The sequence below is a fragment of the Gavialis gangeticus genome, unplaced genomic scaffold (genome assembly GCF_001723915.1).
Source record: "Gavialis gangeticus isolate Ggan-Ray unplaced genomic scaffold, GavGan_comp1, whole genome shotgun sequence".
NCBI lineage: Eukaryota > Metazoa > Chordata > Crocodylia > Gavialidae > Gavialis > Gavialis gangeticus.
Genome location: NW_017729032.1, coordinates 44,630,695 through 44,644,657, shown reverse-complemented (window position 1 = coordinate 44,644,657; position 13,963 = coordinate 44,630,695). Strand labels below are relative to the sequence as shown.

Here is a 13,963-nt window from a genome sequence, read left to right as displayed (position 1 = left end):
CCTGAACCTGTTCAGCCTCCACAAGAGAAGGCTGAGGGGGCATCTAGTGGCCTGTTACAAACTAGTCAGAGGGGACCAGCAGCCACTGGGGAAGTCCCTGTTCCCCAAGCACTACCAGGAGTGACCAGGAATAACAGTCACAAGCTGGCAGAGGGTAGATTTAGGCTAGATATCAGAAGGCGCTACTTCACTGTGAGGGTGGCTAGGATCTGGAACCAACTTCCAAGAGAAGTGCTGGCTCCTACCCTGGGGGTCTTTAAGAGGAGACTAGATGTATACCTTGCTGGGGTTGTTAGACCCCAGTACACTCTTTCCTGCCGTGGCAGGGGGTTGGACTCGATGATCTGCTCAGGTCCCTTCCAACCCTAGAATCTATGAAACCTTTCTATCACTGTGCAATGGCAGAAGATGTAGTTACCATTGCGCTGGTGCCATTCCAGCCCAAAGTGTCTCACTGTCTCAAACCATGTGATGAATGCACTGAGCAAGGGAAGTGACTGACCACCCAACACAAGGGAATCACTGCAGTTAAGTAACAAGTGGTGAGAATTTTTACTTGGCTTCTAGGGAAGGACGCACTGAGGTGATGGGTGACTCCCACCCTCTGGAACTCTCATCCCCTCTGGTCACTTGTCTTTCCACCTTTGCAATATTCCCATTTTAAATTATGAATGAAGAAGGTTCAGGCTTCATGCACAGTGCTGTATTACCCCTGCAAGATCACCCCATTTAGGCATTCCAGTGGAACACAAGCTACTGAAAATCTTTAGCCTCCATAGTCCTGAGGCCCAAACTATTTTCTGACTACTTCAGATTTACAGCAAGGAAAGGTTTGATTCAAAAGCATTTATAGATCAGTAATTTGTTTGCATCCGTGTATTTCTTTGAATTCTTCTCTAGTGACTTCATCTTTGGTATTTTCATCAACTAGTTCTGCAGCACCTGTTCAGACACTAAATGATTTTCTTACCCTTGGGGGTATGACAGCATTTCTCTTTTGCTTGAGCCAAGAGCCTGACTTCTATTTTTCTGGAGGGAGTTAGCCCAGCTCCAAACAATATTTGATTCTGAATCATTGATGCCACGTTCACCACAGCTGCATGGCTAAGCGTTCAGCCTAAGATCTGGCTGAGGTAAAGGCATAAAAATCCTTGCCTAGGGCTTTGTCTTGAAGTCAAAAACATGCCTCTCTTAGGTGTCATTCTTCTGAAGTGAGTTATGTATTCTACACCCCAAAAATGACATCCATTTTTTGTATTTTTATTTGCTGCTTATTTCTGGTAAATCCTAATTTCTTTCCTTATCCTGCTTCTGCTGTCACACTGATGCAATGCTGCTTTGAATGCATGAGGAATTTTACAGCACTGCTGGCAGAACAAAAAGAGAGTTTGTTATGTTCATCAGACAACAGAGCCTTCTCTTTTCTTTACTTCTTCAGAGTCTGGCCCCAGAATGACTGAAAGCTGCACCCACATCTCACCTTGATGACAGACCAGGAAAAAAGCTGAAAAAAATCTTTATTCGCCTGGAATTTTCTCTCCTTGATAACTCTTTGCAGTGCACCTTAATAGCTCTAGAGATGTCTTGCTTAAACAGAAACTATATCAGAAGTTAGGGAAGTGATCATCATGCCTGTGTTTTAAGACTGCATTTTTCTTTCTTGTTTTGGACATTGAAATGACATTTCAAACTCAAAAGTCATCAGCTGTGCTCATATTCCAGTAATATCACACACTGATTAAAAGCCATGCACTACTTGAATCTTCTGGTCAAAGAGGTCCACACACAGATGAAATAATCAACTGGTATTAAGTCCAGGGAGTGATTTGAAATGTTTCAGCCATTATGATTTGAAGCAAGTCATATGAGGTGCTATGTTTCATTGTGCTGTACTTTAAATTTGTAATGCTACACTCTTCAAAATCCCCAGAGCAAGAGCACAATGATAAGCCCTTCTAAGGGCTGTGAACAGGTCTACTCCTCCCAGCAAGCATTCAGGATACAGAGCATCAGACAACTGTGTGCTATATAAGGCATGTGTACTCCATACGCCTGTCTCCTTCTCCTGTCTCAGCTTGGGCAATTAGATCTGCCTTAGGGTGTCTGCTCTTACAAGTGCTCTGAATCCTTGATTATCTGTCTATCCAATTTTTCAAGCAGCGAGGAACAAGCTCCTTGGCAAATAGGTTGGTCTGACACCTGACTCCTGCAGTGTTCAAAACAATTTCCTTCAGCTCTCCTGTTCCAACAGCAGCATTGAAGCTGGTATTCAGACTCACCTGGTTGGTTCATTAGTGTCTTTATTTTCACTGATTTTCTTTTTCCTGTTCTTTGAGCTGATCAGCAATTTGTATGCTTCCTGGTGAACTGGAAAAGCACGATTTTAAATGATAGCATCATTTCTTAAGCAACAGTATTGATGCAGCAGAGGCTTGATGAGTTCTGACAAAGTAGTTGCTAATCAGCCACTAGGCTGCGAATGTGGGACAAGCTTCATCCAGATTACTCAGACACAGGCTGTTCTTCAAGACAGGAAACAGTAAAAGTCCACAGCATACCCAGCAAGTCCTTACAAAACTAAATGCTGTTTTGTCAACCCCTGCCTTAAATATTTTCATATGAAGAAACACCTACAAATAAGAAGTGCATATACATTGGAGCTGTAGGCTGCAACATGGCATTATGGTTTCATTTTTCTCTCCTTGTTTCTTCCCCTCGCAGAGTGCGCCAATACAAGGTCTTTAAACGTATTAAGACCTATTTCAAATGGGATGTAAGTAGAGGTCATGTATATAGGCCTCACACAAGCCCTCTACACCAAGATGACTCTCCCTCTTAAATGTACACAGCCTTCATTGATGATGACAATGGGTGATGACATCACTTGGTTACTGAAATGCAGAATTTAGCTCTAGAGAACTATGTTCTCAAAAGCTCAATGGAGAGCTAAACATGATTCCTACTCATCAGTAGAGGAGGTCTGGCTGAAACAAGTTGGAGCTGTCAAGATACCTATTTGTCCTTGCCCCATATAGAGTTCTCACCAACACTACCTTGAGCTTGGAACATGCAGCTAGGAGTGTAGAACTCTATAAATAATTCAAGAACACTGTAAAGAGTAAAGAGATGTTATTAAATGAAAGCTGTCAAACAGATTTACAAACTCTATCCACGTATCACAATCAGCTTGAGAAAACTCTTAACTACAGGTAACCCTTGCCATTTGCAGGGGATATGTTCTTGTATCCCCTGTGAATGCCAAACCCGTGAATAGCAAGGGTTTCCTGTACTCAGGGAGACTGTCTTATATATTATTCTACTGAAAGCACTAATCCACGGAAGAGTGTCAAACACTGGGGCAGTAATTCTTGACAACAAATGGATCCTAAGACCAAGCTAGGGAATGCTGCTATGGAAAGACTCATTCTGAGCCCATGTGTACTGTATACTGCGAGTCATATAACCACCCAGCCAGCTGGGGCAGAGATGAAGAGAGAATATCTGCTCACTTTTAAAAGAGGTATAATAAAGAATCAATGAATGATGCCAACCACACTCTATGGAGCTGTTTTTAACAGTAATTTTTCCTCATGTGGAAACACTCTTACAATAGTCTTTGTTGGAATCTTACTTTCACCCACCTGCAATCTGTGCTTGGGTCAGAGGGCTGACTAGGCCAGCAACATCAGATGGTATGAGGGGGAATGTGACTTTATAGTAGTGATTATCCAACATTTTTATATGGGGCTTAGAGCTGTGCTGATAACAGGTGCCACTTTTGAAAACTTGACAGGGCTTAATCTGAAATGCTTTAATCACAAAGACAGTTCCATGTCCTTCCTGGGACATCTTATTTTAGTAGGCAGAGCATGATTTAACTTGCATTTATATTTTTGGATATAAAACTTACAGCTAAAATCACAGCAAGTAATGCAGGCTCACAAAAAATAAAATGCTAAAATGCTACTGTAACTTTTTGGCCCTGTAAATCCCATTCTGCATGGTCTTTTGTAGAGAACACAGCAACTGCTGACTACTTATGCAGAACTATTAAAGGCAACATTTATATGATATGCAGAGGAATAATCTGTTTCTAAGAAAGCAGGAAAGGGAAAAGTGTTCTTCTTTTAATTTGTACAGTGTGCCCAGCACACACAGAATAATACAGACAGAACTGCCATGATTTAAACAGAAAACACAGAAATAACAAGGTGCTAGTGTTTATGTTATGTTGTTTATGCTGGCGTTCATAAGGTTTCCTATGATCCTACGTCAGATACTGAACAGCTTCCACACGAGATGTCTGCATAAGATCCTGAAAATAAAGTAGGAAGACAGAACGCCAAACACAGAGGTAGTGGAGCATGCAGGACTGACACACTTAGAAACCACTATCAGGATGATGTTGTGATAGATCGGCCATGTCAGGAAAGTGGGAGAAGAGTATATCCCCAAGAATATTTTGTATAGTGAAATTTGAGATGGCTCTAGGAAGCAGGATCACTCTCTGTGGTAGTACCACAACGTGAGCAAAAGTGATACAAAGTTGTGCAATGTCAAAGTAGAAAGCTGGAAGGAGTGTACAGAATCCCATCTGATCTGGACTGAACATCTGACAGTGGGTACAGTTCAACACAAAGTAGCTTTGATCCAGAGGATGGAAGCAAAGCGAGAAAGAAGGCTGTAAATTTCAACTCCAACTTGGACAACACATGGATCTGTGAAACTTGTAAGCTGTGTAGCTCTTGAACTGGGCTTGTCAGTCACAAATGGATTCATCAGGCATCTGACTAGACTTCTTATGCGTACATCATGATCCAGGGGATTGAGGGTTGCCTACTCTGTATCAAATGGTAACAAGGAGCTACCTCCCAGACCCTGTTACAAGTGGTTCCCCCGAGTACGGCAGGGGGTGCTGCTCAACTTAACCTCAGTGCAGCTTCCAGTTTCCACTGCTGCCAGTGGGCTCTCCCGGGTGCAACCGAGAAATGTCCCTGACCCCCAAGATAAGCGGGATCTCGGGTGTGACTGGGCCACCACCTGATCCAGCTGGAAGTCATGCCAGGCTTCTGCCACTGCCGACGAGCCTGCCTGTGGGGGGAGGGAGGGAGAGGAGAGGGGGTTGGAGCATGAGAGTGCCAGTGAGCTCCAGCTTCCTTTTAATCCCAGCTGCTGGCAACCACATGGCTAGGGAGCCAAATGTGATTGGCCCCTAAGAGGCCTGGCAGATTCAAAAGTGAGAGGATCGAGGTCCATTAGTCCCCCGGAGATGGGAAGCACAGTCTCTTAGGGGAGAGCAGTGCAGCTCTGCGCAGGCACAGAGGAAGAGCTTGGGAGAGCAACAGACCAGTGCTCTGGCTGGGATGAGTGTCAGACACCTACAGTGGAAACTGGTGAGGGATAGCTGGCAGGAAAGAGCAGGACACTCAACCCACCAGTAAAGAGACTAGGGTATGGGCAAGCTGCACAGTGTGGGGAGAGGCTAGGAGGTCCTGCTGGGGAACTGGTTGGTGGAGTTCACAGGCCAACCAAAGGGCACCACTGAGGAAGATGGGCGATTTTTCTAAAGCAAGGCCAACAAGGATGAAAGTTGTATCCATGAGGCCTACGTGAGGAAGTAATAGTGTGTGGAGGAGAACCCCTCAACCAAGGGTGTGAGGACCCCATGATAGGTGCTAGACTCAGAGAGCGTGTACACCGATGAGAGGAGCATGCATCAGGATCAAGCAAACCCCAGTGAGTCCTATTGGGTGATAAGCAACAGTGACTGGGTGAGCTACTGGTCAAGAGACTCAACCATATTGGAAAGACCATGGCATCAGCCTTGCACATGTGGCAAGGAGTAGGTGTAGGGAAGATGGAGCCCTGTGAAGAGCACACACTCCCAGCTGAGAAAATGCTGTTACTCTTTTTGGGTACCAACACTCAGCTTCTCCTTTTATTCATTTCACATCACATCAAGGCATGGCAGACAAGCATAAGGAAGCGAGCAGCAGTTTGCAGGAAAAACAGGTATGTTGCGCATGCTGACACATACATTCTTGACATTCAGCATCTTTTCACGGAAGAGATAGTATGGCAACATTTGCAAAAGAAAACCAACACTATTGACTTTGCATGCATTTAAAACCATCGAGAATCTTAAGACCCTCACCATCCCAGATCCTCACTGGTTTGCTTTAAACATTCTCCTTCCTGACCTTAAAACCACATGTGAACTATCATTCCTCTCAGTGCAGTATGCTAGATGCAACTTTCTGTGGGGAATGTCAATACCATTTATGAATCAGCCAGTCATGAGAAAATGACAGTCATTCTGACTTTATGGATTATAATGGGCTGTCTGTGTAGAGGAGATAGCACTGTGATTATCCAGGAATGAGATAAGGGCAGCAAGTTGGACACTACTTTCCTGCAATATAGGACACTGAAGTGAATTTCCCAAGCATGTGTATTTTCAAACACACAAACACACTCCCCACCCACACCAATAAATGAAATCCCATAGGGCAGAACACTGACTTGTAACTGCTTTCCTAAAACATACTAATCCTTCCATCTTTATATAGGGTATATAGAAATGCCGGTTCTTGCTATGCACTATCCATTCAGATGCTGTCCCTTATGTCAAGTTTGTCACATTTGCTAGAGAATGGCAATCAGGGTTAAAATACATCATTTTTAAACCTGTGAATTTAAACCTGTGGGTTGTGATAAGTTCACAGCCCCTTTTCAGCATCAATCTAAAGCAATAGTCATTTTGAGCATAATCAAACTAACGTAACAAAAATCTCCAGGAAGTGAGCTCAAGAGTCAGTTCAAATTGGTCAACATAATCATTTGGTGAGTAACAGTGTTGACATTTCTGTTCCCAGTACCATAGCTCTGCATGGCAAGGAAGGATACTCTGCAGCGGTGGAATTTGTTGCATTCCAAATCAACACAATTTTTCTTGAACTATATTATAAATGGATTTTTGTTGAAGTGTTTTAAGCCAGCAGGCAGAGAATTACTTTCTTAATATGAAAAATCATGGTTGAGAGATAAGGAGACAAGTCTTACCAGTTAATGACTATTATTAGACAGGATATCTGATGCATTGGACAGCCAGAACAAACAAAAAAGCACAGAAAAGGACATTTAATAGAAGATTAATGTTGAGGTAAAATCTCAGTCCCACTTCCAAAAAAATAAATTATCACTAGGATGAAAACTTGGCTCTCAAACTTATGGGTGCAAATACTGCTAGAATGAGTGCTGCTCCACTGACATCAGGACTTACGTAGTGATGAATCTAGGCCATTATATACATACAATGCATCGTCTCTATCAATAGGGGCCAAACTTTTCAGCAGGCAAGCATTTGGATGATTATCTTGCTGGGGTCATCTGACCTGCCCTTTGGGCAGGAGGCTGGACCCAATGATCTCACAAAGTCCCTTCCAGCCCTGTCTATGAAATCTATTAAATTAGCCTTGCAACATCCCCAAGCACCACTCCAATCTACTGCACTGCGTTCTGTTCCCAGCTTTATACTCCCTGCCTGATTTGCTGCTTTGCTTTCTGCTCCCTGCCCTCTCTCTGCTCTGCCACATACAGAGGCTGCTTGTGCCATGTGGGGCACCCCCATGCTACAGGTTGGCCACACCTAATCTATAGACTATGTAGGAAAAGTTTATTGAAATCCACATAAGCCTCATTTGATTGGATATATCATTTATAACCATCAGGAAAGACTCAAATCAGTTTGGCCTGCAATAAAACTCCATGGTACTAGCTAGCAGAGGTGACATAAAGGCTGTATTTCTGATATTGGGAGGTAAACTACTGTGCAAGTTCCCACCACCCAAAAATAAGACTGAATTTAACAACCAACTAAGTTAAGCTATTAAGATCTGATGCACCTTTAGGATACTATTGAGTGTGAGGATACATTGCAATATACTTACTAAAAGTAGAGAAGGAAATAACAAAACCCCTATGAAGTTATTTAGTAATAAAAGTATTATTATTTAGTTTTATTACATCCACTTGACAAGCTGAAGCTCTTATTAATAAAAGCCACAAAAAATGTACTGCCCTGCAAATTAATAGCATTTCTTCTGTCAGTTGGCAATAATGCTTCTTTTTAGAGACCATAAAATTAATGCATCTCACAACATAAAAAAAAAAAAAAAATCAAAGTTGAGATTTCTGCGATGTATTTATTTCAAACTTTCACTAGTCTTAAAATTAAAACAAAAAAACCTAATACGCCAAAAAGCTAGGTAAGCACTAGCTGGATTTAAATAAAATACTGGAGAAACATAATCCATAGTTTCAGTCCAGGCTACAGATATTAAACACATGTAATATCCTCAAATAACTCTCATTTACACATTAATGAATAAAAAGAATAGGTTCATAGATTGTTAGGGGCTGGAAGGGACCTTGTAGATCATCAGGTCCAGTCCCCCTGCACTAGGCAGGAAATAAAGCTAGTTTAAAGTGCTATTTTAGCTCTATTTGAAAGAGAAAGAAACCTCAGGTTTAATACATTTTGATTAACCTAAAACCACTTGGAAAGATGACAACTCAACGTTAAGAAATTGTGTTTGCTATATTCAAGCAGTGTGGCTTTCTAAGCTCACTGAATTTATAACTCTCTCTTCAAGTCTAGCCTCAAGCCATACACTGCTCCTGAATACTCAGATTCTTTATTCAAGTTTGATGTTTGGGGTCATTTCCCAACTTACTTGGGGTTTCTGCTTTTTCTTCGTCTTGCTGCTGGGCATGTCAGCAAGTAACCTTCCACTTTAATGGAACAGCTGCACTGAAATATTATTGAACACTTACACTTGTACAAAAAAGTGGTACAGGCAATAAGGGTTGCTGGCTCCATGAGATCATACTGTGGCACTGGATACCTAGACAAGAAAATTACAAAAGCTTGGAGGTGCCTTTATATAAACCAGTAACACTAGATTCTGGGTAGGAGGATCAGATGCCTCATCTATAAAATGTAATTATATTTATATAAAAACAATTTAGCATACCTGTACAGCAGATCTGCACACTTATGAAAGGGTAATGAGATTTTAGATGGAATCTGTAGCTTTTATTCTATTAAAGTAGATGTCACACAACAGCAGCAACTTCCCTCCTTGAAATCAAAATTGCCATTAAATTGAATTTGGTTCTTCAGCTAGCACCCATATATTGATGCTAGGACAGAACGTTTTCATGTTTGTGTTAATAAAAGGAACACAGGCAAAGTTCATATGCAGATTTATGAAAAATAAATTTATTACATAACACCTTGTTTTTAACAATGTTCAATTTTTTTTATTCAGAATACTTGCGTCATTCATGTAAAATAGTTTGATACAGTACATTGTATGTTTTTCTTCAAATCCTAAGGCTCTCCTAACACCTTATCCTTCACTGTAAGAAGGGCACCCCTAAACAACGTGCAAATGTATTTAAAAAAAATTTAACTGAATGAAATTTAAAATCCACTACACCAAGCCGGTTCTCAAAAATCATGACGAAATATCTGAATGGATGCTGCACCCTTTTTTTTTTCTAGGAAATATTCATGCTTTTTAATCTCAAAGCATGCTCACAAATCATTAACACCAACAGGAAAAATAAAACACTGTCTATGACAATCATTTTAGTTTGTTTGCTGAACCAAACATGTTTATATCAATGACAACATACTCATTTTACTATCGAATAGCAGCTTTAATACCAGTCAAGTCATAGATTTAAGAACAAACAAAAAAAAGCCCAAAAACGTATGTTGGAAATTAATCTTTGGGAGGTTTGTAATAGCTGGAAAGATGCTAATCTTTTCATTTAAAAAAAATGTCATTGTAGCAATTGTGTTGGTCATAAAACATTGATCTATGTGGAAAGTGAACCAACCCACAAAAGTCACTAAAAATAAACACATATCAAAATTGTCTCAATTTTGCTTCTTTTTTTTTTTGCCATGTGAACATATACTATATGCTTCAAGTACCAGTTAAAGGATTTTGTGTACTATTGGTCAGATAATGTTGTTACACCAAGAGAATTCACCACATACAACAACAAAAATGCTTGCCCCTAGCACATTTCACAGCTTCAACTGCTACAGACTGTCACTGAAAAAAATGCATCGTCAGTCTGAACCATGTCAAGTAAACTATGGAAGTAGCATATCCACAACACAAACTGTGCTAGCACTTTCTCTTCAAGTCTAACCCAAAAACAGGTACAATTTGGGAGCCACTACTTCAATCTGTGAAAATTGGTGGAACTTGGCTATCAGACATTTTGAAGGTGTGGTTGTACAGTACATTCTTGTGGCCCAAGCCAGGTTCCAGGCAGACAGCTGCACGACCAGTCCTGCAGCATGAACAACAGTGCATTGACATTATTCAGGTGCAGCTCAGTACCGGTGTGTCTGATGTGAGTACTGTGGAGGCTGCTGGGAGGTAGTTGAATATCCCATGCTGCTCTGTGGCTGCGATGTGCTTGGTCCAGGGTTGGGATAGGCAGCATGGGGATTGGAACGCTGAATGAAGAAAAGAGAAGAGAAATTATCCTTAAAAGGGGATGCCATTACAAAATAAACTGCAATACCCACGTATTTTTTGAGGTGGGTTAATTATTGCCACAGAGGTACTAAAGGAAATGGTCACAATCACTTATATTTCTGGTACTATTTGCACTTACTTTGAATTTGATTCAAGTTACTAAGGATATGAACACCAGGAACATGTATTAGAAGCCAACATCTTCATCAACGCTCTCCTGGGGCCTCTTCTTCCTCCAAGGTAATGAATTTGGGGCTATGGGTGATGGGGGCAGGTGTATAATGTTTGACATAATTCAGTATTCTTTTCTGGGACATGTTTGCATAGAAGCAGCAGTATGAGTTCAGGGGTTTCCAGATGCTCAAGGAAGAAAAGTCCCTGCTACAAACAGCTCACAAGCAGGTCAAATCTGTTACTCATAAAAGCTATCTAGGACCAAATAGGGGATCGCAGTAGGGAACCAATGCCCGAAAGCCAGGTTTCTATATAAGCATAAAGAAAAGGAGTGAGGGGATACATCCCTTTGTAAAGCCAGACATTAGTATGGTAGGTGAATACTCTGCTTGAAGAGCACGTGTGTTTATAAGGACTGAGTCAAGTGCTGAGTCCAGTCAGTGTGGAGGGGAAAAGCTATGGCTATAGCAGCACTTCCTATCAGCAGAAACACTTTCTATCAGCAGAAACAAATCAGCATTGCAGAGTAGTGTCCACAAGATAAAGGAGCTGTATGATATTTAACTGCACTCTTGAGAAACAGACTAGTCTCTCAAATAGATGCATCAAAGCAACAGACATCGATTTTTACACAACAGATATAAAATGAGTTTAACACAGCAAAAATCTCCGCATATAGTTTTTGACCAAACATGCTGCAAATGCAGAGAACTGAAAAAAAAATCCTTTAGAAGCTGAACTGTTTTCAAGCTAGCCATTAATGTATTCTTTGTGATAGTAAAAATTAGAGAGACTTCTATATCCTGAAGCACTTATTTAATAAAATTTGGCCAGTTACCAGACCCAGGTACACAACACAGTGCAACAGGTAAATTGAGAGGGGAAAAGTAAAAATCCCAATCTCCTCTCCATGTTCAACTGTATACCCACATGCTCCTCAGCCAAAAGCTCATGGAAGCAAGACAAATTTTAATTTATGTGCTGTCACATTAAATGCATCATGTGACATTTGAGGCCAAGGGATGTGGAAGTATACATACCTGGAGGACTCTTACAGGAGTAAAGAGGAGGGACTTATAAACCAACTTTCTCCAGACATTCAATCAGGGTTTTAACAGTTTTTCCAACCACTAAGCAGTCCTAGTAAACTTCCCCATAGATGGTGGTCCCTCTCCAAGGCCTTAGATATACAGAATGAGCAAAACTCAGTGAAGGATGAAGTGACAGGTCTCTGGTCAAGAGTGGTATATTTGACATTTTTACATGTTCTGGCAAGTAAAACCAATCACCAAAAATAATCTTATTTTCTCAAAATAAAGATTTTTTTAGGAGTATTTCTCCCTGAAGCAGGGAAGGAGGAAAGAAGGAATTGGTTTACAGCCATTTAAACTGCAGCCCCCTTGGGCTGAGGAATCTTAGGAGGAGAAGCAGAGAAATGTTCTTTCAGAGACCTGGGCCCATCAACAAGTGAAATGGTGGTTTTGGGGCTGAAAAGCTTGTCAGTTCTCTTCACCTTCCACATCTTCCACATACCTTATCGCTGCAGTTTCCTGGCCTCATTGCAAGACTTGAAAAAACCTTAATGCATTTTTGAAAGTCAAACATTATGCCTTTCAGGAGGAAGAGCACAAAACTTTGGGCCATCAGCATGGGCAGTGGAACATGGCCACCATTTTGTTGCGGGATCTAAAAAGTCTGCAGCTCCACACCACCATCATCATCAGTCTGCTGCCACAAATGCAGGTCGGGCAGCTTCAGTTCAGCAGGGTGAGGAAGAGAGGCTTCACCATTAAAGAAGGCTGCTGGGAAGCTGTTTTCCTATCTCCTCCCTAGGAAATCCATCCTATCTGCATGCTGTTCAGGTCTGCCAGTGGGATGTACACTGCAATGTGTGCTGGGCAATGTAGTTACTTCCAGTCTGCAGCCGTACTTCTCCTCTAGCCCGCAAACCTTCACTGGTCAGGCCCCACAACTTTTGCTCTCCTTCCCATCGCCTGCAACATTTCCCAAGGTTGCAAAAAAACTAACAAGGCTGTAAGGGATGCTCTCACACCTTGTTGTGATCACAGCCCTCTCACCCACTGCAACAGTTTATGAGAAGAGGGAATAACAAAAAGAAGAAAAGAGAGGTGGGGGTGGAGGGAAGCGAAGGAGACAGAAGAGACGAAAGGAAGTGATCTGGGAACATTTGCATACAATAACTGAACTACAATTACTTCCAATGGCTGTGTTGGAAGAACTGGTGCTCTGGGAGCTGTTTGCAGCCCTAGTGCTTGGAAGCCCCTGCATGGCTTTGACAAGGGCTGAACTGTCATTCTTGCATTTCTTGTGGTAGGGGGATGGGGACTCCTTTGATGACACCTCACCTTTCAGTCAACAGACTTTGCTCCTTGTCAGGTTTAATCACTTTGTTTCTTTTCTCCTTCCCAGTTTTAAGGCCTGATGGTCTTAAATTTGTATTCAGAAAAAGTCTAATTATGGGCAATTATTAGTTTTAATGCCAGCTTGTACACATATGTAAAAAGACTTCTTTCTGTACTGTATACAGACCACCAAAAATCCATACAAAAAGCAGGAAAAACAGTCAAACTCTCAATGGCTGCAGCAATAAACAAGAAATGGATGTCAGTGGAGTGAGAACGATGAGGAAGTCTTGTGGCTGGTTTCAGTGTGATGGATGGAAAACCTAAAGAATCCCTGGATCCACTGGGGGCGATTCAGAGTCCTTTGACTTCCGACTCAGTAAACCTAAGTCTTTGCTCAAATAACAGATCTGCGATTGCTCTGATTTGCAGACTCTTTTGAGCTGAAGGAGATGTATGGACCAGAGTGAGGAGCATGCTAATAGTGAAAGTAAATAGAGCTGCCCTCCCCAGTATACATATTCCTCGATTCTTTATTCTTCAGCTGTGTCACTCAGCACAACAGGAAGATTAAAGGGAGATTCAGCTGCATCTGCTTTCTTCAAAGACACAGACAGAAAGAAAGCAGCTGAAAAGATGCCAAAAAAAAATCTCTGGACAGCGACCGACTTAGCTGCATGCCAATTTAAGAGGCATCAGTCCTGAATAGGAAAATACTTTGCAATGCATACTGCGGTGAGAGAACGATTATATTTTGAGACAGGCTTTTCCACATCATGGTTAATGTTTAAAAAACCCCCCAAAAACCCAACCCCAGAACAGAAGAGAACTCTAGTCAAGGTGCTTGAAGTCCACACACAC

General features: G+C 41.6%; 1 protein-coding gene across 4 annotated transcripts in view; it reads right to left on the bottom strand.

Moving 5' to 3' along the window:
- Positions 1–9,261: 9,261 nt before the first annotated feature.
- CDK8 (cyclin dependent kinase 8) overlaps positions 9,262–13,963 on the bottom strand; it is a 152,568-nt gene continuing 147,866 nt past the window's right edge. For all 4 annotated transcript variants that reach the window (XM_019524919.1, XM_019524920.1, XM_019524921.1 and 1 more), the window contains one exon: positions 9,262–10,543. In XM_019524919.1, coding sequence (XP_019380464.1) covers positions 10,418–10,543 — 126 coding nt within the window. In that variant the 3' untranslated portion in view covers positions 9,262–10,417. The remainder of the gene's footprint in view (positions 10,544–13,963) is intronic.